The following is a 26895-nucleotide window of genomic DNA, read 5'->3' as shown; positions in this document are numbered from 1 at the left end:
CATTTTCACAAATGCTCTCTCCCCCTAAGGATTTTCCATTGCAGTTGGTACTATGCAGTCCTAACCACCTCGCCCTAAATTACTTTGCCTTCATTTGAGGCATTCCTACACAACAGAGTGCAGCTGATGCAATGTACCTTGGGTCCAGTATACTGATATGAATTCAAAGGTGTGAGCATGACACTGCATTTGCTCTTTCTGCTTGCCACTGGCTCTCTTGTGAATAGCACACTCCTATTGTTTGCCAGCTAGCAAAAAAGAAGCTGGTTTTATGAATGCCTTCCATGCACATAAACAGACACTGTGAGGTTTGGCAGACAGGAGCAAGTGATGACAGGTTGTCATCAAATTATTCCTTTATATTTTATACCAACAAGGATTGTCCAGATTCATTGGAAGAAGGATGCAGGAAATACAAAATGCGTTTAACACAAGATGTTCATTAAGAGTACCCAAGTTTGCTAATTCTAATGCCCAATCATAATCTCTGTTTATTTTTTCTTATTATTGGTCCCCTCTCAGCTTAGTGGTAATGAAAACAAAGCAGCCTGGGCCAGCCATTTATGTGGAAGGAAACTGTGAGCACAGCATGTCTCATCAAAGCAATGGGTTCTGCTCTGGTTTTTGTGTATGGTATAACTGGACATCTCATCTAGTCAAGAAAACCCAGCTCTGGATGAAGCCAAAAGAAGACGCAGGGAATGAGACAAAGCTTATCAGGATCATGAATACCTACAGGCTGTAGGCTGAGGGAACCCAAGACCAGCTCAGAATACTTTGATTTCCATTCAGAGCCTGACCCTTCTGTCTGAAGTAGGTCTCAGGCTACTTTGGAAAAAGGGGAGTTGTGGCTAGAGGGATTTGGGACACAAGTGGCTAGGTCTTCACCTGTCATAAATCAATACATTTCCATCTACGATAATGTCTAGAACACACTGAGAACATCTTTCTGTGCTTCTGAGAAGGTTTGTTCCAGTAAAGACTGCTTCCAATTTTCATAGACAGTCTAAGATGTTCACGTCTGAGAGTTTTTTGTTTGAAATAGAATCTGCACAAAGGAATAAGTGTTTGAGTGGATTTCTGGAGCATAAGCAGTTTACCAGGAAGTAACAACTTGCATTGCAAGTGATTCCCCAGAAAGGTCAACTGGCAGAGGTGTTTTCCACACTCCCCTCAGAACTGTAGGTTTTTGCTCTTCCATCATGTGATGCTCTAAGAAATGAGGCTACACGCATTCGTTTAATATTATAGTTCCCTCATGATATCTTCACTTTCCTTAATGAGGGCAGTGTTGCTAACTTGTTAGGAGCCTGAGGACTGTATCAAATTAACATAGCGTGGAGGAGAAATTAACAGAGAGAGGAGCTCCTTGCATGAAATGGAATGAGATCACTGGTGGCCCTTTCTTCAATCTTTATTTTTGTATTACAGACAAAATGTTAACAAGGATAATATAGAACACTTACTCAGAACTGGGATGCCCTTGTTTTTATTCAATAACCTGAATGACCAAAAGTAATTAATCCTTCACAATACTAATTATATAATAAAGCAAGCACGATTTGGGTGTTTAACTGTGAGAAAGGGAAGGGGCATGGGTCTGGGTAAAATTATTAGGGAGAAACAACAATGAATAAAAGAATCTTTTAGTTTTGCATGTGTTTACACATGAATAAATCAAAAGTCACACTGTTGTCTCAGTAGGATAATGCTGTGCTTCTGCTAACATGCAAGAAATCAGAATGTGGCTCTTTCCACAATTCATCATAAAGCAAAACCAGAGAAAGCTACAAAGGAATGTAGGAGAGATAAAGCCCACCAATGGATTAATGAAGTAAGGGGAGTTTCAATAGAGACCTCCATACTATGTTTTTCTTTAAAATTTTCCTTTGCAAAACATGTTTGATAAAATACACCCTCTCTGCAGTGCTTTTTGTCAGCCATACATACCACTTTTCTACAAGCACAAAAGGTACACAGAGAAGTCAGCAAACTGGGAGGGTGTGTGAAATATAGAGCCCGTGTAATGTTTGTGAAGATCAATTTGCTGCAGCCTTGGCCTTGTAGTGGTTGTGGCTTGCTTGTGCAATGATAGTTCCTAAAAGGGGTTGTAAGCACTCACTGCAGGGCATCTGTTCTGCAATGGCAACGGGGGTAAGGTGCTGCTTCCACACAACCTTCATTTGTGGTTTCACTATGCAAAGTGGGTGAGTCATTGCTGACAAATCCAAGGAGCTGTAAGCCCAGGCGTGATCAGTGTGCTGACAGCAGCAGACATTCTTCTAGGTAATGATTATTGCCAAATATCTCATTTTTTTTTTCTGGCAAAGTCTTCCTCTCCGCTTCTATGATTCTTGAATGCTGGGAATGCTTGAGGCAAAATCTCCCCTCATCCCCCTGCCTAGGTGCCATTTCCAGGGGCATCTTCCCCTGCCTGATGGTGGTGATTACAGTAAGAGGAGCTAATGAGAGGCTGAGCCAGTCCACTGAAACCTGCTAATTAACTTTGGGGCACACCTGATTGTATCTTGTAGTGGTAAACAATTTTATCAAAAGATACCCAAGATCAGCAAAACCAGCTCCCTTCCTCTCTGGCTCTAGATGTATAGGCTGTACAATGTCTCTGAATCCAGTAAAGAATCCCTGGCCGGCAGCATTTTTGTGCCAGTGGGTTAGTTTTGGAAAGCGCTTGGTAGCAGCCCAAGCTTGGGTTGGCTTTGGCAAGGTGAGCGTGTGGGCATCGGTCCCCAGAGGTCACTGCCATCTGCTGCTAGTGGCACTGGGGAGCTTCACTGCCATTTGCCAGCAAATGGCTACAAAACACTTGTGGTCAAACCCTACTTGCTTAAAGACAACTCACAGTCATGGGCCAGATGGACTTGTCTTGTTTCTTACAGTTCCAAAGACACAACATACAAATACAAATATAAAGACTTACAAGTCACATCCTAAACTAAACATAAGTCTGGGGAGTGATGCTCCTGTGGGGAGAAGTGCTAATTAGTGACACCTTCTGCTACAGAGCCCAGCAACAGACGGGTCTTACTGTAAATGAGTGGTTGGTCAGGAAGGACTATGCTCTGGGGAACCTGCAGGAGTTAGATTTAGCTACACCAATTGGTAATAATCTGTGGACAATGAACACAGGAGCTAAGATTTGTCAACTAACAGTACAGACAAAATGACAATAAGATGTACTTTGGAAAAAAGACTGCAAGGTTTTATCTTTTTTTTTTTTTTTTTTTTTAAACAGTACCATGGTCAAGTGATATGCATCCTTCTCTTGGCAGTACTGGAAGAGAATTGGAGAAAAGAATTTTCCAGGTTCTGCCACAGACTCTCTATGAGATCTTAGTCAAGTTGCTGAGTCTTGCTGTACTTTATAACTTAAGGACAGTAATATTTCAATCCTCTCAATGTCCTTTATCCGTGAGTTTTCTGGCAGAAGTTCTTGATCTGCATTTGCCATCACTAGCCTTCAAGCAGTCAGGGGGGAAAAAAAGCAATCTCTTCCCCAAAGTTGGAAATATTTTGTTGAAAATCTCTGATTAGAACACTTTCAATTTTCAAGTGGAATCTTGAAATTTACTGAGAAAATCAGACATTTCATACAAAACAATTTTTTTTTTTCCCCCTGGACTCCTCATTTTCTATTAGGGAAAAAAAAAAAATCTAAGCTATTATTTGTAATAGCCAAGCCTGATAGACATATTTTTGGGATGCGGGACTCCTGGATTCAAAAGCAGACAGAGTACAGGTTAAAATAGGTCTTCTCTATTTCAGTGAATGCCCTGCACCCTCTGGTGTTGGCTGTAACAACACAGAAGCTCCTTCCTTGGCATTTCTTTTCGAGTAGTTCAGGCGGTGGGTCCCTGCTCAATGGGCTGAAACATTTCCTTTCCTCTGGCACTCCACTGAGCTTCCAGCTTCACATGAAGATCCCAGGCAGACCCCTGCAGGCTGCAGGCTCTCCCAAGTGATGGAGAGCCATGCAACTGGGCCCCAGTCCTTCTGCAGAGTCAACCCCAAAGGATTAAGGTGGTTTGTTAAGAAAGGCACCTCTCTGTAAATGGACTTTCTTTACGTACCGTCTGTAATGAAATCCCTTAGGAGTCTGACTTTAGGAGAATATTTGTCGCCACCAGTCACACAGTTTTGGAAGTTGAGGATGCAAAGAAATCACTCTCTGGTCTGCTCTGTAGGAATAGCACCCCATCCTCATCTTCCTTTTCCCTTTCCCTTTTGTATTTTTTAAGGATTTGGGCACTTTCTACCTTCACTAATCTGACTGCATCTAAGTGACAGGTCCAAACCTCTTGTCTGTCCCCACACGCTTGCACCAGCCCGACTCTTCAGCTTGTTTCAGGCTGCTGTTGATGGTTGCCTGATTATGACCTTTCACCAGCTTTCAAGGCCCTGTGTTTTCTGGTAAATCCCAATGTGGCAGTTTAGGGAAGGAAGGTGGATGTCAAGGAAGCTGTCCAATTTTCTGTAGTGGGAATTGGGGACATTTAAGTCTCACAGGCGTCCTGCTAATGCCAGCAATACCCAGGAGTCAGAGGGGTCAGGCAGCGGGGAGTATTGTAACAGAGCAGGATTGTGGCTGACAGAAGGGCTGCACAGGCCCAGGTGAGCCCCTGAAAACATGCTCAAGAACCAGGGAGTAGTAGTGCTCTGTCCCCGTGTGTACTCAAGCTGGCTTCTTGCAGAGCCAGCAAGTGTAGCTTGGGAAATTGCCACAGCTCGTCGTCCTTTCCTCCTTCCCTAAAACACAGCTATCAAAACCACAAGTGGATGCTTGTATTTTGTGGGATGAGCCTTTACTGAAATACTTGACATTGAGTTCCTCTGCTCATGTAATTTTGTCTTTTCAAAGGGACATTTTATTTTGCATGGGGGTCTCTTGCTGGGTTCTCTAAGCCATTTTTAAGAAACAGTCCATTTAAGTACAACACTCAGGCAAAGGCTCAGACCCAGGCTGCCAGAGGTCAGCATCACAGCCCCATCTGGGAAGTACTTCTGATCAACATAGTCTATGATAGTTGTCACAGCCAACATAGTCTCCTCACATGTGGGTTGGATCTGATCAGGGGGTAGAACAAATCCATGAGTACCCTTGTCTCGCAGTTCAAATGTGTAGGAGAAAGGAATGCCAATCATGTGAGCCCAGTCCCGTGAGGAGCCTGAGTTACTGTCTGTGAATTTAAAAATAGAGGGGAGATATATGTATTAAGCATGGTTCTTTGAAAGTACTTCTTGCTATAGTTAATGCAAGATTATATCAGAATCCCTGAACTAAGCAGTAACTGTATATCACTGTGACATAGAGAGCAGAGTTTCTAGGTGCTGCAATTCTTAATTGTACTAAAAGCCTTCCATGGAGTTTCCTAAGTGAAGCAGTCCTCCATAAGATGGTATTGTACAATAAGAAGAGATGAGTTCCAGTGATTCTGTGTTTTTAGCATTTTACTGTGATTAGTGTGGGGTACAAGATGGATTGGCCATTTGTCTGTTCTGGTACTTCATTTCCTACACTGACACTGACTGGAATTTCTTTGTGTATTTGTTTTTAAGCATAATTTGGTCAGGTCTGAAAAATTTCTGGCTACTCCCTGTTCATCTGCCTCATGGATTTTTTTCCTTACCTATTCAGTGTAAGTACAAACCCTGTCAAAATGCAGTCCTGGGCATGGACAAATTACTCTATACTTACATTGGGTTACTCGTGCAGTAGGTGACGCGTGACTCAGGGACTGGCACAGACACTGTGAATATGCAAAACCACATGGGTACTGGAGCCAGCTACTTACTGTTCTGAGTGACTAGCGTGACTTATTGCTTACTGGGAAAAGACTGGGTTTACTAGGCAGTCTCTGGGGCCCTCTAGTCCTCCACGTAAAGGCTGTCAACTAGTATCAGCCGTGATGGTGTGTTCATGATGTGGCTCTCCAGTCTATTAGGAACAAGGCTGAAACCAACATATTTCATACAGAACTGCAAGCAGCTGCCATGTGATAATGTCTGATGGAATAACTATAGACCTGATTGGGATTTTAATTTTTCCTTGACTCCAGTGAAGACAAATAGGAGCTTTGCTGCTGACTTCAGCAGGGTCAGGATGATATATCACCAATCTGCTTCTGTCCCCTGTGATGTATCTGTGAGGAATTCATGTAGGAACTAGCTTCTGATCAATGCTTCCTTCCTTCCTGCAGTCAGCTTTATAATGTACAGTCTTATCTTGTATTCAAATGACTGCTGCTTAGATGTTCCACCAAACCAGCCCATTAAATATTGCTCAAAGAGGAAACTCAGCAAAACAGTACTTACTGATGCCTGTGACACAAGAATGACTCTCTTCTTTGAAAAACAGAGCAATCAAAGGGAAACATAAGGAAACTTACATAAAATTAAAGAGCTTGATCCTACTTCATAGCTGGTCCCATACTTTCCCATCAGGGCAGCAGCTGCTTTCTCTGCAACATGCATCTGTAAGTTCAAAATAGGAACAACATTGTAATCAGTGCCAGTACATTTGGCAATTATTTTGAGTGGGCCAAAATTTTTGTCTCTTTCAGCTTTACATTTGCAAATGATCAGCTTTAAGTTTTGACATTATTAGTTCAGGACTTCAGAGAAACCCATTACAAACATTTGGGCAAATTGTTCTTGATTTTCTTAATGAAAATTATGTTAAAATTTTAAAAATTACTCTGCTATTAGGTAGAGAAGGTATTTGCTTTGTTGTAAAACAAGAGGGCTGTATTTTGTAGAATTAGTCTATGCTGTATAGCATATTGACATTGACAACAGCAGTGATTGATCTCTTACACTTACTATATTACTCTTACTCTGTATCCCACCATCTTTAGAAAATGAGCCATAGAGAGACTAAATGAATTCTCCAATGACTCATATGAAGTCTGAACCCAAGCCCTTCATGCTCTTGACTAGTGCTCCAGCTACTGGAGTGTTCATAAATACACAACTTAATGAACTCAGAGTAGAGCACTCAGGAACTGAGGGGAGAAGTAACCAAGAAGTAGGTGCCTACTTTGCTCCCATTCTCCTAGTGAGCACATTTGGAGTACCCTTTCTGGACACAATCGTGACAACGATGTGTGTATAACGTGCTGCCATCCTAAAGTGCAAATGCATTCTTGTATGCAGCAAGAACTTGGTGCTCTTCTCCACTTACCTTGCATTGCAGCAACCCTATCTGTAATAGTTCAATTTTCCCGATTTCAGGTGAAGGATTAGGATTAATTCTGAGGCAAATAAACCTTGCTGACACTGCACGGAGCAGCAGTAACTCTGGGAGCCAAGCTCCTGAATAAGCCCAGCTCCTCTGAAGGAAAGGGAAGAGGGCAAATAGAGTTGTGCCACAAGCTATTGCCTGTACTTGTTCTCTACAGGTGTAGAAGATGAATGATTTGCCCTACCAGCTCTTCACTGTTACTTGGAGGTTTAGTTGTGGACCCATACGGAGTGAGGATGTACTGTCCGTATGAATGAATTGTTAAGTAGCACAAAATGTCACTCTTCTTCCTTTCAATAAACTGAGACACAGCTCTTGTCTCAGGCTCTGATTCTGGTCCAGATCCACAGAAGATTTCACTGCTGCAGTTATAAGAAACACCAATACCTGGAGAGGAATACAAAAAGTGAATCAAAGGAGAGACATAAATGCCAGTTCAGAGTGAACAGGGAAATTTACCTTGGAGTGTTAAGGTGTGTGTTTATGTGGGCAGGGAGACTAGACAGCTCAGTGGGACTTTAACATTTTACTCTGTTGGTAGCAACTAAAATTTGCTACAAGACTGAAATATTTAACGCACATTTACAGGCTGGCTGCAACGAAAACACTCTGACACCACCACAGTGTACCACCTGCCAGGGAAGCTTTGGAGGTTCCTTGAAATTCATGGCAAACAGAAATACTGGCTGTTAAGTGAATAACTCCTAACATTGCTGCCTAGAGCTGATGCTTCCTCCTGCAGTGAATTAAAGGCATAGTTATATAAGCGGCAATTTTCTGCTCACAAAAATAAATGCCACTTGGAAGTCAATGATAATATTTTTACAAACCAGGTTTTTATTTTTACATATGTCTTGATGACAACAAGATGAGTATTCCTTTTTTATAGGACTTCATCTTATTTCAAAGGCTAATTATTACTCTTGCTTTACATTTGTGTTGCTGATCTGAAATATTGGAACTTACTGCCCCAGGAGGAATTGAAGTTTCGGTTCAGATCTGTCCCGTAGCAGGTGCCATTCATATGTGGAGAACGGTTTTTCCTCCACAAACGATCCTAAACAAAAGTAACTTCAGTTACATAATAACAACTCAATGATCCATAGGGCTGAGTGATAATATGGTGTAAATACTCCTTTATTTTAGACCTATGCATTCTGAGTAACTCTTGCACTGTAAGAGTGCACCTCTGTGCAAGGGTGATAAAGCTTAGTGATAGAACATTTTATCTACTACACCCAGGCTGTCATATTCCACAAGTCTGCATGCACCTCGAAATGAGCCTGCTGAGCTTTAAAAAAAAAAAAAAAAAAAAAAAAAGTATGCTTTTTCTGTAGTACTCAGCTGCTTCCATGCAGTGTTGCACTCCTAAGAAAGACTCAGCATTGTGAAGGATACCTCTGTCCAAGAGACAATAGCTGAACTTGTGTTTGCTTCAGATTTAAGATTAATGCTTTTTTGTCAGCTGATCTTGCTGCTGCTTCCTGATTCCCTGCTATACTCACTGCTATACTTGGTTCTCTGCAGACCTCACTGCACTGCCTGTATAAGCTTCCCAGCTGAATTACCTGTGCATCTAAGTGCAATGTGTGGTATGCCCCAAACCTGCCAGGGATCAAGCTGGGAAACAGCAGGATCCACATGGCAGTGGGCTGAGCCTGTTGGGCCATGCTGAGGTCCTGCATTAAAAGGTGTTTTGACTGGGCTCAGGGGCCTGGAAACATGATGAGAGTTGCTGAAGACCAACATTTTGCATTATCCTCCGTATCAGAAAAGGAAGATTATTTGGGAGGGCACATCTATTTCAAAACCAAATAGCCCAATATTTGACCAATGCTCCTCTTGTCCCATGCTGCAAAGGTGCTTAGACCCATCTGCTAGTTGAGATCTCTTGCAAAGAATGACTGACTCCTCCAGACATGCCTAACTCTGTCAACCAAGCCTTGAGCTGTTAGCAGGGAAGTAACTCCACGTCCAGAAACCCAAAAGCAATTGATCCTGTGGTTTTGTCCTTCTCTCTTCCCAAGGCTCCTGACATTTGCTAGGAATTTTTAGCCCTGTAATCTCAAGTGATTGCTGATTTACCAGAAGAAACAAAACCTCTCTGCCATGAGAGGATTTGTGTGAGTAATGATTCTGTCACTGTTCTCTGTTTAAATATAATTGCTATGATTCTATCTAAAATTAACAAAACATGCTGGGCACATCTAATTTTCAATCTAGTTCCTGGATTTTCACTACTTACTTTTTCCCAGGAATAGATGTAGCCATCAATATTGAGGACTGGCAAGATGTAGAGGTCCAAATTCTGCAGAAATTTGCCTATCTTTGGGTCAGATTTGTAATTTTGAAGAATCTGAAAAGAAAAATTACACAGGACTGAACAGAGAATCTCATGGTAATCACTGGAAGGAGCCAGTTTAGAACTATCATCAGGGAATCACTCACTCCTGGATATCACCATGGTATCCAAGATCTACTTGATCCCCAAATATGTTGAGATATCTACCTTTTGCCATTAACAGACAGTGTATCCAGTTATAGTGTACTTCACATGGATACAGTCTTGCAGGTATGAAAGCTGCATGATAGTGTACCTGTGTGCCAGGTACTTTCAGTACACATGGAACATTGCTATACCACATCTTAGGGTTGCTTTATTCCAGGGGAACTGTGGCTTTGTGATGCAGAGAGGCTTGATCCAAAAGCCACTGTGGAAAATGGAGAGATTGCTATCAAGTTCAGTGGCTTTGGAATCAGTTCAGGTGGGGAAAACAACATGCTATCAAATATTGTCCCCTATCTCTTCTCAAACTGTGATTTGGACTTAGGTCCCCACAGGTATCTGTACTAGGTACTAATTTTGATAATCATATTTTAAAGCATAATTCTTGGTACCATGATAGAGAAGAGAACTGAAGTATCCAAAGTGATATCTATTTTTTTATTATTATTATCTAAGTGGAAAAGTGAGGACTCACTTCTTTCACAAACCACTGGCAGAAGGCTGGAGAGATCCATTCTCTGGCATGAATCCCACAGTCCATCCAAATGATCTTTTTGGTTTTATCTGATGGTTGACTGATCTGAGAGAGTGTAAAAATGATCATCTGGAAAACTGTTACATTACAATAAAATAGCCTAGTATAATACAGAAAGACAAGGATGTGCCTTGATATGTTGTTGAGCCATCTGAGATTATTATTATTACAGACATCATTATGGCAAGCTCCCCTTCCTAATAACCTCTAGTATTGCAGGGCAAGAGTTTTGAAGTGTCTGTTGAGCAGGAGTGTCAATAAAACAGTTTCTTTTTCATTTATATTGGTCATTCACAGGAGTGGTTGTTCTTACGTTGAGATTCTTGGGTTTTTTTTCAGAAGGGGAAGCACAAAAAGGCATGGAATCTAATTTTACTCAGTGATAGGAACAGATTAGGCAATAACTAACCCAATTATTAAGACTATGGTTTTTACTAGAGCATCCAATAAAAAATGTCATGGAATACTCCAAGCAGAAAGGCTATATGCTGTAAAAAGTAATAAAAACAACAAAACAAAATTCTTTATCCTCACACACAGCTGTTGCCAAACTAGTTTCCATTTGATTTGTATTTCTAAACAAGACTTCAGTTAAATTTGTTGTTTTCACTGCATAAGAGCAATAGCAAGGTTATGGTGATGGTGTATATGAAAGTTGGCAAATCTCACTGTACTGTAGAAGAGTAAACCATCTCCTGTTATTTCAGTGAATTGGGGTGAGCACTGTCTTAGGAAAGATCTGAATCCTGTCTTCTCCTGTGTACTTTTTTGTGAAGATACCTTTTATTCATTTTAAGAAAGTTCCTCTCTTACCTGCAGATAATACATTGGTCGATTCTCAGTTGTATTCCCCAGGTAGTGCTGAGTCACCAGCTCACTGTTGCTCTCCTGGATCCGACTCATCCATTGATAAATCTGAAATAGTCACAGAGAGTTGTTGGTCCAAAGTGGGAGTTTCCTTCTCTTTCCCACCTACATTTCCAGATTAATGCATTTTCTTTTGTTTAGACAAGCAACATTTTCCTCAAAGCTTATTTCAATCTGTGATACCACTTAACACTCACGGAAGACCTTTCACTTGCCTCTGAGCAAAGGCATGGTCATATCTCACTGGGTGTTAAAAGATAACATCACTGCAATACAACACTGATACTCTATTCTGGATCTCATTCAACATGCCCATCCTATTGGGCATCTTTCTGTTGACTTCACCAGACATGGAGCCACACCATCAAATCTTCAAAACAGTATTTCAGTCTCTTCCCTCTCAGTACTGATTTTCCACATCTGAGTTCAGCAGCAGTCATCCCCAATAGGTAGCTCAAACAAGATGTACATGAGGATTGACTCTGCTCTCTCACTCTTATTATGGGGCTAGGAGGAATACCACCACCGTGCTCTGCCTTTGTCCAGGTTTACCCACTGGTCTCTGAAACACAGCACCAAGAAGTCTTCACTACCCACCCTCATGACATTATTCTCTCCTGAAGTGTCAAAAACCTATCCTTAAAGTACTTCTTTCTATAGGTCTCCCTCTGTTCACCTCTTCTTCCTCACTGGGATTCCAGAGACCGCAGTAGTCATTGCACTTCACATTTGGCTCAGCATCAAACATACTGGGGCTTAAATTAATAAATACTGGAGATAATGATAAAGCATAATAGGGTAGAAAGGTAGCAAAACAATCAGCTGAACCCCAGAATATTATTTGCAAAACAATATGGTTGCTTCATGCAACCATGCAGATCATTTAGGTTTTGGTCAGGGAAGAGTTGAGGATTTAATCAAAATCAATGGCAAATTCGTGTTCAATTCAACCAGGCCAAGATCCCAGTCAAAGAGTAAAGACTGATTCTGCAAAGAAGAAAGCCAGAAGGAGCTCCACTGACTTCAGCTGAGATTTCTGCAAACACAAAGTTGCTTACTGTGGCATTTACAGAATAGGAGCAACAAAGCAAGCAAGAGGACTTGGGTTCCTCTTTACCTCTTCCATTGGATGATATTGGGTGTAGACATAACCTTCTGGGACCTGCTTGTGTCTGCTCCGCTCCCTTGGCATGCTCTGATACACAAGTTCCTGCACGTCAGGTATTAGGACTCTGAGGGGAGGGGAAAGAGGGAGACAGAAAAGAAAACAATCCCTAACAATTACTGCAGAACTATCATGGTAGGTACATTGCTTACATCAACCAATGAAAGGATTTAGCCTCTTCTGTTGTGGACTGCCTGGTAAATTCATCACCATCAGCATAATGGTTACTTTCATGTAAAAGAAAGTTCAAAGTACTGAGATTTTCACTGGGTTTTTAAAATAAAGTAATAATTTTACCAGATTTTTTTTTTAAAGATTGGCAATTTTCTACAAAAAAAAAAAAAAATGTTCACTATCTTCCTTTTCTTCATTACTTCTGCTTCTGGGCAAAACTGTAAAATACCACCTTTTGGGAAAATGAGGGGAAAGTGAAAAATTTAAGTGTTTCACTGAATTTTATGGAGACATTTTCAATTTGCGAAGACTTCGCAGAAGTATTCATTGCAATTTGCAAGAGTCAGAACAAACACCCTCTTTCCTTCAAAAAGCTCTTCTTGCTTTTTAGCTACAAGTTAGTTCAGAAATTAGTATAGCACAGGCATGATTCCGTGATCAAGGGAGTCAATAAAACCATTTCCTTGGTTTCAGAGGACTTTCCATCATACAGCACATTTTCTCACTGCATTCAGCCCCTTGTAACACTGTTACAAATCTGTACTCATTGTAACCGCTTGCCATAAGACAACTGCAAAGGTAGCTTAAATATTGGTGATTTCAAACACTGTAAGAGCTAATAGGCTATTCTGCTGACAGTAGCGCTGATCGGCATTTCTGGAAACTGCACATAAGAAACTTTTAAGAGTAGTTACAGCTGACTTTCAGTCTGAGCTTTGATGTTTATTCACATCTGAACTTCAAACTAAAATTCAGGCAGTGCAAATTCCCATGAACTGAAACCACACACGCAAAATGCCTTATCAGAGCTCTGGAGAATTGAAATCCCAGAGGCTGACACAGTCAGAATATTGATGTCCTGATTATAATTTGTCATTTATGTCTCTATCATTATATACCTAACTGTCATGTTACCTTCCTTGCATGTCAACTGCCTTCTAAAAGGTGATCCCTGCTTTGAATCTGTTATAGGAACTTTAACTCTAACATTGCTGTACTCATCTCAACCCCTTTGTAATACAAAGCCAAAATTTCAGCTTGACTGTTAAATTACCCACCTTTTTCTTTAGGACCCTACACAAGGTGGATACAGTTCTGGCCCCAATTCAAGGGAAAAAAAAAAAAAAAAAGAAAAAAAAAGATTAAGCTGCTAGCTTCAGTTTGGTCTTTAAATTTCCACTAGAATCAGTTGAAATAATTAGAAAATGAAGACCCTTAATGTAATAAGAGGTTAAATATCTTCTGGAACATTGTCTAAGTCCTGAATACCTAAACCTGATGCTAGATCATTTGTACTGGCTCCCACCTCATCTCTCTCCATCCCTGGTTGTCAGGGCATCACACTTACTAAAAAGAATTTGTCAGGCAAGATGCAGGATGTCAAGATCAGCTTTAACTCTAAACAGCTTTGAAGTGGCACCAATCCTTCTCTAACTTATCTTTGATTGGTAAATGTCAGTGTATGTCCATAGGCCATTTGTCACCAGCCCTGAATGACTACAGGATTGTTTATATGAAATATAGCTAGCTACTGGTTACCTGAAAAAGTCAGTTCCATGGGAATGGGACTGCGTGAGGAATGGATCTTATTTAATCCCATTTGGCTTTATAAATACTCTTAGTATCTGGATTAGGTCTTCTGGTGGGAAGTAGAAGCGTGGCAGTTAGTGAAGATGTGTGGCTGGGTAGGTGTGATAAAGCATCATGAGCCATTTGCAGCTCGTGGCTCCCAATTGTATGTGCAGTGGGAACCTGCCACAGAAACCTTTGCCCCAGGCTGGGATGTCTCTGGCTGGATGGTGCCAGGAAATTCTCACCAGCCTGGACGGAGATAGGAGTAGGAAAGGGCAGCTTTGAAGAAACTGGCTGAATATTAACTTTGAAAGGGCTCTTCCTCAAACCAGAGGAGCAGCAAAAGACAGGGAAGGGAAAAGGAGAGCTACAGGCACTGCTGCTCTGCAGTGAGACTGACCTTTGGGCTCTTCAAAATACAGAGGACCCTGTGTTCAAGTATCCGTGCTTTCCAAGAGCAAAACATGCTCCTATAAGTAATGGTTGTACCAAGTTTGGCTTCCTGACTTTAGACTAAGAAACTGAGTCATACATCTGAACACCATCCTCTGCCACTGAGAAGGCAACAGTAGGAAACAAGACAGATTGAGCTGTCTTGGATCCCAGCTCCAAATTCACAGTCCAGGCGAGCTGGAAGGTGAATAAACAGGGCATAGGGTAATGTGCTTTTAAAACTCAAAGGTATATATAACATCTGTGCAGTGGGCAAGTCAAGGTAAGTTGGAGGCACTCGGAACAAAGGTTGGGTCCTATCGTCAGTACTTGCTGACTGTTCATTGGAAAGGGCTAGGCTCCTTTGTGATAGCAAGGAAGATTGTTAGAGACAGCTTTTCCCATCAGGAAATTAGAGGTTATACTTGTAAGAGATCATATGCTGATCTAAGCTGTCTTTCACCTCCTGCACCAGAGGGGCTGGGACCCTTATGTGCAGGTCTTCTCCAGCCCAGATGTCTTCAGGCAGCAGGGGCTTCCACAAATCCAGCTGTGCAGAGGAGAAGAAAGAAATGCACAAATCAATCTGTTTTCAGAATGAGAAAATATAGTTAAGATAGAGTAGCTGCATGTCAATAAATGGAAGTAGTTTTCCTTCAGATTCTCCCCTTAACTATTCTCCAGCAACCTGTTCATAGAGCATGCAGCACAGGCTTAGTGCTTCCGTTGACTCAGGCACCACTTGATAAAGAGCAGCACCTTCACAGAGCCGTGCGAGGGAACTAACTTGTTCCCATAAATTCCTTCAGGTAGTGGAAGGGCAATTCCACCCTACACTAAGAAAAAGAAGTTAGGTAAAGCTTTTTCAGGTTAATTTAAAACTTCATTCCTGTCCAAAGTTACATGCAAATCTGTTTTACAGACCAAGACCCCACTCTGCTTTTTGGGTACACATGGTTATTCTTACTCACCACTAAAGTGCTGCAAAGATGCTGAAGATGCTGGACTTGCTGAGATGTTTCTGGCACAATATGCAAAACCTGATCTCTGGAAATCCAGCAGAGAAACAAGATCAGTTTTAATATCTGCTAACTATCCATGATTTCATAAGTCAAAAGAAGATATTTTGTTATGTAGAAGGAAGACAGAGCATGTAACTGAGTGCTGTTCCAACAAAAACATGTCTGAGTGATGAATTCCTGGAATGTTTTAGCTACAAATAGGACTAAGTGATGTGAGTTTTCTGTTGCTAGAGCGTTAGGTTAACTCTGCTTCTGTGCCAGTGGCAATTCTTTATTCAACATAGCAGCTTCACTGAAGCCAACTGGTGTGTATTTCTGCCTTTGCAGGACCAGAGCCAAAACAAGATCATTGGTAATATATAATAAACTGTTTGATAAGATGTCACTTTTTTTTTTTCTCCTGTTCAGGAATTATCCAATTATTCCAGATAGACTTGGTGCTTTGCTGATCTACTTCAGCATGCAAAAACATTAGACAGCCATGATAAATGAACGTTGCTAAGAGCTTGAGAGGTTCACAAACTGCTTGTCATGACAATAGCCAGTTTATTCCACAAATAGTGAAAAGTGTGGTCTCCAGAATTGCATATTCTTACTCAGTTCACAGGAAACAAAAATTTCTAGTAAGGATCTATCATTTTATATTTCTAGAAAAGACACACAGATCCAGTATATTTCTAGAAAAGACACAAAGACCCAGTGTCTGAGTATGTATTTTCATAATGCCCCATGAAACTGTCACTTACTACAGGCTTAATCTAAAAAAAAAAAATCAAAAGTTTACAAAGAACAAATCAGAATGGTTGGACATGCAGAAAAAGCAAGTCTTTATGTTCTATTAAAAAACCCTTTGTAATGATTTTTCTAATTTTTTTTCAGTGTTTGTTCAGATCAGCTTTCCAGGACTGATAGCAAGTGTGACATTTCTAATGAAACTGTTTCATAATGAGGAGTGGATTTTGATGACTACATTACATTACTCAAAGGTGAGATCCACTACTGAAGTGATAGAATGGGGAGCCCGAGAAATGTTCCTATTTGTTAGTAACCAATAAGTGCTGCTTCACAGTATCCTTCAGTGACTTCAATGGGCCTTGGAGCCTTCACAGGACAAGTACAAAAAAAGAACATTTTACATTTTAAAGCTTTTGTAACAGAAATTCTTGTTGCAAAAGCCTTGCATGGCTTTTTATTAAAGCCATGGTTATTATGGTCATCAATATAATATGCTCTCATCATCTGAACTGCAACTGCTATCATTTGTGCTTCCATACACAAATGTACAATTATCAGCTTAATATACATGCAAATAGAATTCACTATTCATTCACATTATACACTGAAAAATAGGGGGATTTGGGTCTTGAAAATATCACCTTTGCTGATAGAGAAACGTAGAACTTGATAGTTAAAATGGGCTGTTTACTACTGGTTCAGGAGATGCTGTTAGCATATAGGACCCTCATCTATGGGGCAAAATGATTACATTTGCATTGCTAACAATTTGGTACAACAGCCATGATAACTTTGTAATAAACCTTGTAGAGGCAGGATAAACATCTTTGCTAGTAGAATAAACATCTCAGCTGCAGTTCAGAGTTTATTCTCTCTAAATGCTTAGGCTTGCTTTGCTCTTTGTCTATCAGGAAGGGAAACAATATCCTGTAATATCTTTCTATCCTCATTGACATTATGTCTTAATTACACCAAATGAAAGAAATGCCAGACAGTCAGATTGCTGCCAGATGGCCAGCTCTTATTTACTGATAAACCTTTTACAATAGCCAGTGTGGAGACAAATCATTTTTAATAGTAAACTAAGATTAGAAAGCATACACTCATTTATGATTATGGACTAGGATTCTCAGTGGATAAGTGCAAAGTCAGCCCGTGTGACCACGTGAGAACAACAGGTTTTAAATGCTACAGTTAAGCTTTCTTACCAAATTAAAGGACTGTTCTCAGCACAAAGCTGTGTTTCCTTGGATGCTCATAGATCAGATATTTCATTTAAGTTGTTGAACAGAGCAATGACAATGAAAATGGGCTTTACCAGTCATTTCATCTTTGTGCAGGTGCTGCCCACCCAAAGTTACACTAACCATTTGATTGTGTTTTTAAATCCCATGCAAGTACTCAGCAGGTTCAGTCCTGGACAGTAATCAGAAACAAAAATGAATGCTACATTACCAAGGGTCTGTTGAATTCTATTCAGTGAAATCAACAGGCTCTGACTGCATCCCTGATACAAATCTAAAGACTGAATATTATCTAAGGGAAATAACACATTTTAAAGAGAGAAGCAGTGACTCTGTATGCTGTGCCAGGGGCTTTGCCAGGAGAGTTGTTGAACAGGTATACTATGAAGGAACATACTTGCAGTAGGTATTGCTTGGCTTTCGCTCCTTTTTAAAACCATATTCTGGGGATGTAATTGTCTAGAGATATTCAGCATTTGGCTACTTTCTCTGTTTACTTTAGAAAATTCCATGTATAAAGTTATATGTGGATAGCTGGCCTCCACACTGTATTTGTGCCCCTCCTGCAAATCCCAACTGCTGTAAAGGCAGAGTGACCTACCATTCCTTGTAAGGTTGAGGGTGAATAAAATAAAATAGTTTAGACATGCAAACAGTATAATTTTATATCATTCACTCATTTTCTTATGAAGCAGAACTGAGAATGGAGAATACAGCAAAACTACACATTTCGTACTTTTCAAAAGCATTAATCAGTAATAAAAAATGTGATAATCTCATTCCCTGAACACCCTGGGGTGAAGATTGTCTGGACCAACTCCATTAGCTTTTTTTTTGTTATTGTGACAGATTTCCAACAGAGGTTCAGTATCTGAGCTGCTTTTGAGTCACCATCTTTTTCATATAACCTCAGCTGTCTTTTATTAATGGATATAATTTTGCTCAGTCATCCCCCCCACTTTATACTCAGAAAAGGCATTTTATTCCTACAGCATCTGATTTTAAAGTTCATTATGAAAGAGGCTAAGCCAAATGAATTTCAGCTAATGGAAGCAGAGCATCCATTTGAGGTGCATTCTGCGTCTCCTACGGCTGCAGCCATATCTTTCTTGGGTTGGATTTGGTTCACTCTTTCTTTGTTTCCCATCTTTATGTTTTCTTTCCAAATCTCACAAAGCTTACAGCTTAGTAATCCTATCTCCAGGTTTCCAGTTCGTAATAGTTATTATTATTCTTACACATTTCCTGGGAATTTCACTGCATGCACAGTTCTTCATGATAACCCATTCACACTCACCCATCATATTGCAATTTCAAGCTGAGTTTTCCAGGAATCAGCATCCCCAGAGACAAGATGATCCCAAGAAAAAGCCACATCTTTGTCCAAAGAACCCAGCCCCAACAGTGCAGGACTAGAGAGGAGGATAGATCTGGACTGAACATTTTATTCGTACAATTATAATATATAACCAGACTTATCCTGGAAAGGAACTTGCCCTTGTTGAATCATTAACTTCACATTTAAATAGTTCTACTTTTTCTTAATTCTTCAAGCTCTCTTCCACACCCCAAAACACAAACACATACAAATAGCAACTTTTTCACTGAAGCAATTCTTCGAAGAACTAAGAAGATTTTTCTGTGAGTCACCTTCAAATCTTTGAAAATGTTATGTGACAAAGTTGGTAGTCATTGGAGGAAGGCCCATGGCAACTAGTGAAGATTAGCTTATAAAAATCATAGGGATGGGAAGAACAAGAGAACAGTGGTAAAACAAACTCCATCTTGCTCTCTTCCTTCCTGTGTTTGTGTCTTTGTGGAGCACTTCTTTGACCTCTTAACTGCAATTCTGTCACTTGCCTAGCCAAAAAGAGGACATGAAAGAAGCAACCAACATTCCTGTAAAAGGGGAAGATGGGGACATTGGAGTCTCATCTAAACCACTTTCAGTTGGACCAGATCAGTCTCTGGCCACAGACTATCAGATTTACACTGCCATAAAGAGTGTTTTTGTTACATACTCAAAACTGTGGGCTGGTTACTATCTGAAATATTTAATTTCTTGCTTAGTTCATATATCAAGAGTAAACAGTTAAATTCCTTCCTTAATAAACTACAGTTAGACATATAGCACGGTTCTTCAGAAAGAAATTGTTTCACTCAGCTTCTCTCTTGGATTAAAGCTACCCCATGGTGATTTAATGCAGAAAACTGCATGGATTTGGGGTGAAGAGAGTCCAGTAAGTTGGTTTGTTTGTGTACACATGCAATGGAAATTAACTGTAATTATGGTACCTTTGTAAATCTTTCTCAGCAAAGTATGAAGTCCTCTTACATTGCTACCGAGGCTGTCATCAAGGAAACAGGCAGCAGAACTGTCCCAGTATAAAAGAGGAACAGCTTAACTCAAAAGTGTGTTCTCACAAAACCAGGCTGCATGAAAGAGAAGAATATGTTCTTCTTCATAAATCACACCAGATCCTTCCCATTTTACTGCCACACACTATAACCTGCTCAACAGTCTGAACCTGAAGATAGTGAATATTTCCCTCAATGTACGTATCCAACCCACAGTGACTTCCAGAAGAGCTGAAGGAAGTCCAGTTTACAGGATTAGAGGCAGCTCCATTTGTGAGGAATCAGAAAAACAAACTCCTGTTGGAAGACCATTTTCCATATTAACACTCAGGACATCTGCCCAGATAACCTTTGCTTTTGCTTCCTTTGTCTCCACCACTGCTATGAGGTAGACTAATGTTTTGAAGTCTTCTGCAGTGTTGTCTGTGCCCTTTTACCAGAGCTGGCTTTGAACTGGGGTTCAATCCCTTGACAGGACCTCAGAATCCAGGAACAAGAAAAATGGAGGCATAGAGGAAAAACAAAAGGCTTTGTCTTTTTTTTTTTTCTCTTGCAAAAAAGATAGGCACAAATGGAGCAAATCATGATACGTGCTAAAGTTCAACTCCAGCCCAAAGCTTATACCTCCATACTGAAAGCAGAAGCTATTTATTCTGTGGTGAAAACATTACTTCTGTGATGCCAAATAGTTATGAAGATAGATAGGGTCATTTTGCTTAATGGGCATAGGATTCGGAAGAAATGACAGTTGGTTGCTGGTCTTTGATTCAAATTGCTTTGAAGTCTAGTTGATTTTAATGGGCTTTAGATGAAAGTCCTGTGCAGATAATCATGGACATTTCTCACTGATTTAAAAAATGGACCTGTTTGGGGACTTCAGCAGAAGATTTGTTCACAAAAGACAATGCTTAAGTATGTACTTAACGTTCAGCTTGCAAGCAGCACCACTGAATTCAGAATAAAAGCCATTAGAGACTTTATTCTGCCACCAATGGAAAAATATCTTGGGACGAACAGTTAACTTCAACAAGCGTATTGCCCTCTTGGGCATAAGTAATGTCTCTCTCAGTAATAAAGTCTGTTGTTTGGTCAGGTTCTTACTGACAGCTGCTTATCTTTCTAGCAAATGTGGCAGGCAGCTTAATCCATGTATTTCCTCATTGAAAACTGTGTGCAAAAAGGCATGGGACATTCTGGGGAGAGGAAAGGTCATAAACATATGGCACAAACATGCTGTATGAAACCGTGTGGTGTCCTTTCTTACAAACAAGTTTACTTTGCAGTTCTTCCATACATTCTTCTTAGAGCTTCAGAGCATTTTTTCAGCATCAGTTTGACCTCTCAACTGCCCTGTGAGACAAGCAAATATTATTTCCACTACTTAAAAGATTAAGAAAAAGGGGAAAAAAGTGACTCCCCAAGGTGACATAGGAACACTGCTGCAGAGCCAGGAATAGAATTCAGGTCTTCTGACTCCCTGTCTGGTGCTTCCTTAAATATATGACCATCTGCTCTCCTGCTGGAAGTATAGATACTATATGCTGACTCCAACAAGCTGGCTGCTAAGCCTGTTAGTTTATCCTCTTTTTATCCCATACTGATATCATCTCAAGCTAAGCTTTTGGCCTGGAGTCAAAGTGATTTCCAGTGTTTGAATGATTTGACCTGCTTGTTATTGTTTTAACCTTGCACCACACATATGCTCAGCTATTTGTGACTTATCTGCATATAGCCTGTGTAGCAACAGCCGCAAGCTAGAACTGTTTTGTTTAAAGAGTCCATACTGAAGCATAACACATGTTTTAAACAACTATCATATAGCAGTGAGTTTGATCCTGGTAGCTGCCTGCACCCAGATTTCCTACTGAGCTTCATGTAACTTTCAAGGACAAAGAGCTTATTAAAAAGACAAGAAACTTAGACACTTGTGTGTCTCCACAAACATCAGTTCATCATGTTAAGCTTTCCCAGTTCCACAGCTAAATCCCACACTGACTCCATCTGAAATAAAAACCAAACTAGTACTAGATGGAATTCAACATGATCAACATTTTTTTTTAAATCATCACCTTGATTCAGAGAAATTCATCCTCCAGTAAATCTCCTTCTCTCATTGCTGCAGAAAACTCACAGTATGCATCCAAGACAGAATCACCACTCAGTAGGGTCAATACAGTAGCATTCTGACTAATGTGCCTTAAATCCTAGTCTTCTGCTCCACTGAAGAAGGAGGGTGGGTAATTCAGCTGTTTTACTAAAATATCCTCTGATTATCACTGTAGCTTTACTTGGAGGAAACACACAATGAACTGACAGTTCTGTTTCCCATTGACTTGTCATAGGAGATAGTTTTTTCTATAGGTATTGTCTTTTTCTATGAGTACTAAAAGATATTTCTGTCTTTCTGAGCAATGTTCAAAATATTCCAATTAATTCTACAATATTAAGTATATGGTCTTAATTCTGTAGCTTATGAATATTCAGCAATATGTTGTGTGGTCTGCAATGTGAATCATTGTTCCTCTCAGCATGCCAAGTCTTCAGCTTTCACAGCTTTGTTAGAGGAAGGTGTTTCTGAAATTCTCTGGACTCCATTGTGATTTGACAGTGCTAACTGTTCTCAAGCCTCATTAGCTCCAGCAACATTCCTAGCATAAGTGGGAATATCCTGGAAGCTATGCTGAGTTACAGCAATTCTCTTCTAGAGTCATCTTGCTGAGTTTTCCTCTCTCTCTTTTTCTCTGATATTACACTGAAAACACCCCATTAACCTTACATTTGGGATTTTGAAATAATCTTAAACCAGAAAGAATTCCAGCCAACATACACTAGATTAGAATGGCATTACTAGCAAACCTTAAAATTAGTTCCATTAAGCCAACCTTAAGTGTCCTGCAGATCATCAAGTGACACAGGTTACTTAAGCTTTAGCTTAGTGGAACTAATTTGGCAATTGGTACACAATCTAGTAATTTCAAGAGATACATTTACAGTTACTTTCAAAGATTTCTCCGTAATTTTTACAGCATTTATACACATGCATACTCACATATTTTGAGCCAAAATTGGCAATATTAGTGTGTTGTGTCAGTGTGGGAAATAACACCCGCCTTTTCTCCACAAGTCCTGCCATGCAGTTTTCAGACAGCTTTGTTATCAGAGAGGAGCTTCAAGTACCTGTTCAGTAACCAGTTCCTTATGGAAGCGGGCTGAAGCAGGCTAACAAAATCTGTATTGGTTTAATTAGGCTGGCAGAGCAGCTTCCTCAGAAACCATTTTCTTTAACCAGGACAAGAGAATGTTATTAGTGAACTGTCTTTTCTTAATAACAGGTGGCCTGGGTGTTATTTTTCCTTCATCCTTTAGACAGCAAAATTTCACTGCTAAGGAACCTTGAGCTGGTCCTTTAACATACAATCTGAATTCAAGATGATATTTAACACCTGTTACTAAAAGGTAACAAACACTATTGGTTCAGTTCTAGGAGTTAAGGGTGATCGCCTTAGGAGTTGTGCACAGAATCCTACAGTCCTTATGTAAACACAGTTCCTATATGAAATTTATCTGCATAAAGATTGTGCCATTTAACTTAAACTATACTATACTACTAGTATATTTCAGGTGCAATGGTAAATTGCTGAACTCAAAGTCCACACATACAAGCTGGCTGTAAAATATTGCCCTTGGAGTTTGATCGAAGGAAAGATTCCATTTGCTGACAGTTTTTAATGCGCCTGAATCCACTGTCAGAAAGACCAGTTAGATTTTCTGGCTCACCTTGTCCAGACCTGAAAACTTTCCCTCATAAGAATACCTTGTGATTACCTGATTAGAACTTATGATTTCAAAAGTATTGCTCTGGGGGAAAGGGATTTTCCAAATTGTTTGATCCTATATTGATATTCTGAGTGGGCAAGAATTAGGCAAGAATCCTTGATTTTGTGAAGAAACAAAACATCTTGTAAACCTTTAGCTGTCAAAGTAATATGTTGTTTGTTTTAATTAGGCCTTTTTAAAGAAGATGTCACATAACATTAAAAGCCTATCTTGTATTTTTAAATAAAATAATTACCTTTGCAAGTAAATAAACTAGTATTATTTTATTGCTACTAGCAGAACTGTAAAGGATTGCACATAAGTCTCTATTATTGCTTAATGGTTAAAAAACAAGCTTACTGCACTGTATTCTAGAATAACCAACATTATTTTTAATGAGTTCTATTACAAGCGCTAAAATACTTTATGATTAGATACGAATATGCTTGCATATGATTTCTTAGACCCAAACAATATAGACTATATTCACTTTAACTTAAGTAATTAGCTTTTGCAGCTGTAAAACATGTTCATATTAAACTTTGGCCTCCCTTCTATCAACAATGATACACATACTTAGCTTTCTGTTTTATACCAGCACCACCAAGCATAACAGTATTGCTTGCATGCATGCAGTTATGTAAGCATGTCCATGCAAGATACTCCAAACACCTCAACCAGCATTTAACAGGATCTGTTAAAAATATTTATGATGTCCCTGAGGAATCTCAGTGATGATTAATGAAACTGATAGTACCTGATAAAAGATCTCAAAGTGGATCTCATCTGAGCCAAACAAGTCCATCTATGTGACTTACGCTCAGTAGAATTTCCGGTATATTTTTGCAAATGAGCCTTAAAGAATTTATAAGCCATGTTTGAAGTGTGCTGTGTATGTATGGGTGTGACATGCAGTAGAAACAGCTTGTATTTTGGCGTCTCCATCATTTCCCTTACATTTATACAGAAGTGACCCAGACTGAAGATTCATTTAGAAAATGGTGTGTCCCTGGGACAAATTGTTCATTGACAAAATGGAGCATACTCTAAAACAACAGACAAATGCATCAGCAGTCTTTACCCTCTTTTTGCCTCATACACCACAGTGTACAAGAGGTTTAGGTTGCCTTTGTATTTTCTGGAGAATTCCCTGTGTCAAGGAACTGTGTCTGTTGTTCTGCTAAAGCTGATACCTAACTGCTGAGCCAGCACAATGGGCAAGTAACAACCCAGTATAGGTCTTCAATATGTATATTTTAAAAGATTAAATAGTCTTTTATTGTATGAGTGACATTTCAATTGTGGACTCCATGCTTGGTCTCTCCTCCCTCCCTGGCTCTTGTGTGCAATAACATCTTAACATACAAATATATAACGTCCTCCACAACAAGCCACTGTATATTTCCTGAATCTCATCTCATCTGTGTCAGTACACACCAAGACTTCAGTGACAATTCTCACCATTTATACCAGCCTCTGCATGGTCAGAGCCTGACTCACCAGCTGTTCCGTACTGCAGAAGGAGAAAACTGGGTTCACATAACAGTTCAAGTTTTCTCCTTTGAAGTTGTTGAACTACAGCCTCAGCTGGTGTATATTGCTGTAGTGCCCTGACTTTAATTTAAACCAGCTGATGAGCCACTCCCCCTTTCCCCACACTCCCCACACACTTCCCCACCTTTCTAAAGGGTGGTCGAGCACAGATGACATCTTGTGTGCAGTGGAATCTGTACCGTGAAAATCAAACAGGCAAATACAGAAAATTTAGCAAGTGCCCTTTGTGGATTGAACTGTTAAGAGTAAACTATGGCATATACACAGGATGACAAAGAGTGTTCAGCAAATTGCCTCTGTGTGGAGACATGGATAGAGTCCCTTACCTATAGCAGTGAAAAGTGAAAAGAAATTCTCCTGTTTATAAAAATTTGCATCTTGCTACATAAAGCAGGAGCATATCTGGGTTTTGATGGGTGCCATGGCAACAATGTTACTGGAGTATAGCATAGGAACATTTTTGGAGAGAGGGAGCAGGATGAAACAAAAAGCTCACTGGTTATCTGTGGACACAAGGACTTTTGCTGCAGACCCGAAGACAGATTCTCCTTCTTCTTGCTCCTGGGGGGCTATTTACAGTTGCCACCGCATTCATACTTTCACTTCATACTGTGGTTGTCCAGAAATAATGAAAAAGGGGAAAAACCTGCTAGAACTAGAAGGACAGATCTTAAACATAGTTCAGAGTGCCATTATATTTGCATCACTTAAAAGAGAAGAACAATGCAGAACTACTAAAACCACTATGGTTACTAGCAAAGAACAAAACCACAGGATTACATGTTCAGTAAAACCTATGCTTCAGTACCATAATTGCTTTAAAAGTATGCATGCAGAGAACGACAGATAACTGTGGCTCTGCTTTTGTTCTGAAATAACTAATTTCAGCACATTTTGCCTAGGATTGAATGCTCCACCTTTTTTGAGATCTACAAAACACCTGCAATTCTTTTTTAATTTAGATATTCTAGTGTCAGTAAAGAGGTATTGAAACTGGAACCTAATTCATGCAAGCTTATGTGCTCTGAGATTTGTGTGAAAAGAGAATAGCTTAACATTAACAAATGGCAATATAAAATAATACCTACTGCAAAGGCCAGGGACAGGGGGGAAGCATTAGAGGGAAGTCTTAGTATTTTCTTCACTTTAGCAATTCACCAGAGCCACATCTCTAGGTCCCTGCATGCAAAGCATTATTCAACCTCTTGCCTATGCCGATACAGTTGCAATACCTGAGAAACAGACTTTCATTCTCTAATGCCAAGCTCCAGTTTATTTAGATTCTGATTTCTTAACAAAAAATCAAATCCTTGCAATGTACTTTTAGTCCCTCTTTCCCAGTCACTTTCGAACGTCTTGGCCAATTTGAGAGCAAGGTGGAAGTTTTAAAGAAAGCTCCTGGATGTTTCTTGTGAATGAGTGGCTGGAATATTTCATACCCTGAGAAGGCTGGAGTTAGGGCTCAAAAGTGTTTTTAGACATAAGGAAACCCAAGCAGGACAGAACTACAGGTCATCAGGGTCTGCAAATCCAGCTGCTTATGGAAACAATTTGTTTTTCCAAACACTGTTCTCATTCTGCATTACTTCACAAACTTTGTTTCCTTTTTGCTCCGATGGTACTAGTTTGTTTTCTGTTCATGCAAGAGCCTTCTTGA

The 26895-nt window shown here is 39.9% G+C and overlaps 1 protein-coding gene across 1 annotated transcript; it reads right to left on the bottom strand.

Annotated features, from left to right (window-relative positions):
* Nucleotides 1-4926: 4926 nt before the first annotated feature.
* CPO (carboxypeptidase O) lies at nt 4927-18887 on the bottom strand. The gene is made up of 11 exons (XM_009493266.2): nt 18808-18887; nt 15481-15556; nt 14935-15059; nt 12284-12398; nt 11113-11214; nt 10240-10344; nt 9504-9614; nt 8225-8315; nt 7443-7645; nt 6405-6489; nt 4927-5195 (listed from the first exon to the last, which is right to left on the bottom strand). Exons 1-11 carry the CDS (start codon nt 18885-18887, stop codon nt 4927-4929), a joined length of 1362 nt encoding a protein of 453 aa, XP_009491541.1.
* Nucleotides 18888-26895: the final 8008 nt, after the last annotated feature.

Source organism: Pelecanus crispus, chromosome 5 (assembly GCF_030463565.1).
Source record: "Pelecanus crispus isolate bPelCri1 chromosome 5, bPelCri1.pri, whole genome shotgun sequence".
Lineage (NCBI taxonomy): Eukaryota > Metazoa > Chordata > Aves > Pelecaniformes > Pelecanidae > Pelecanus > Pelecanus crispus.
This window is presented reverse-complemented; position numbering and strand designations above follow the sequence as displayed.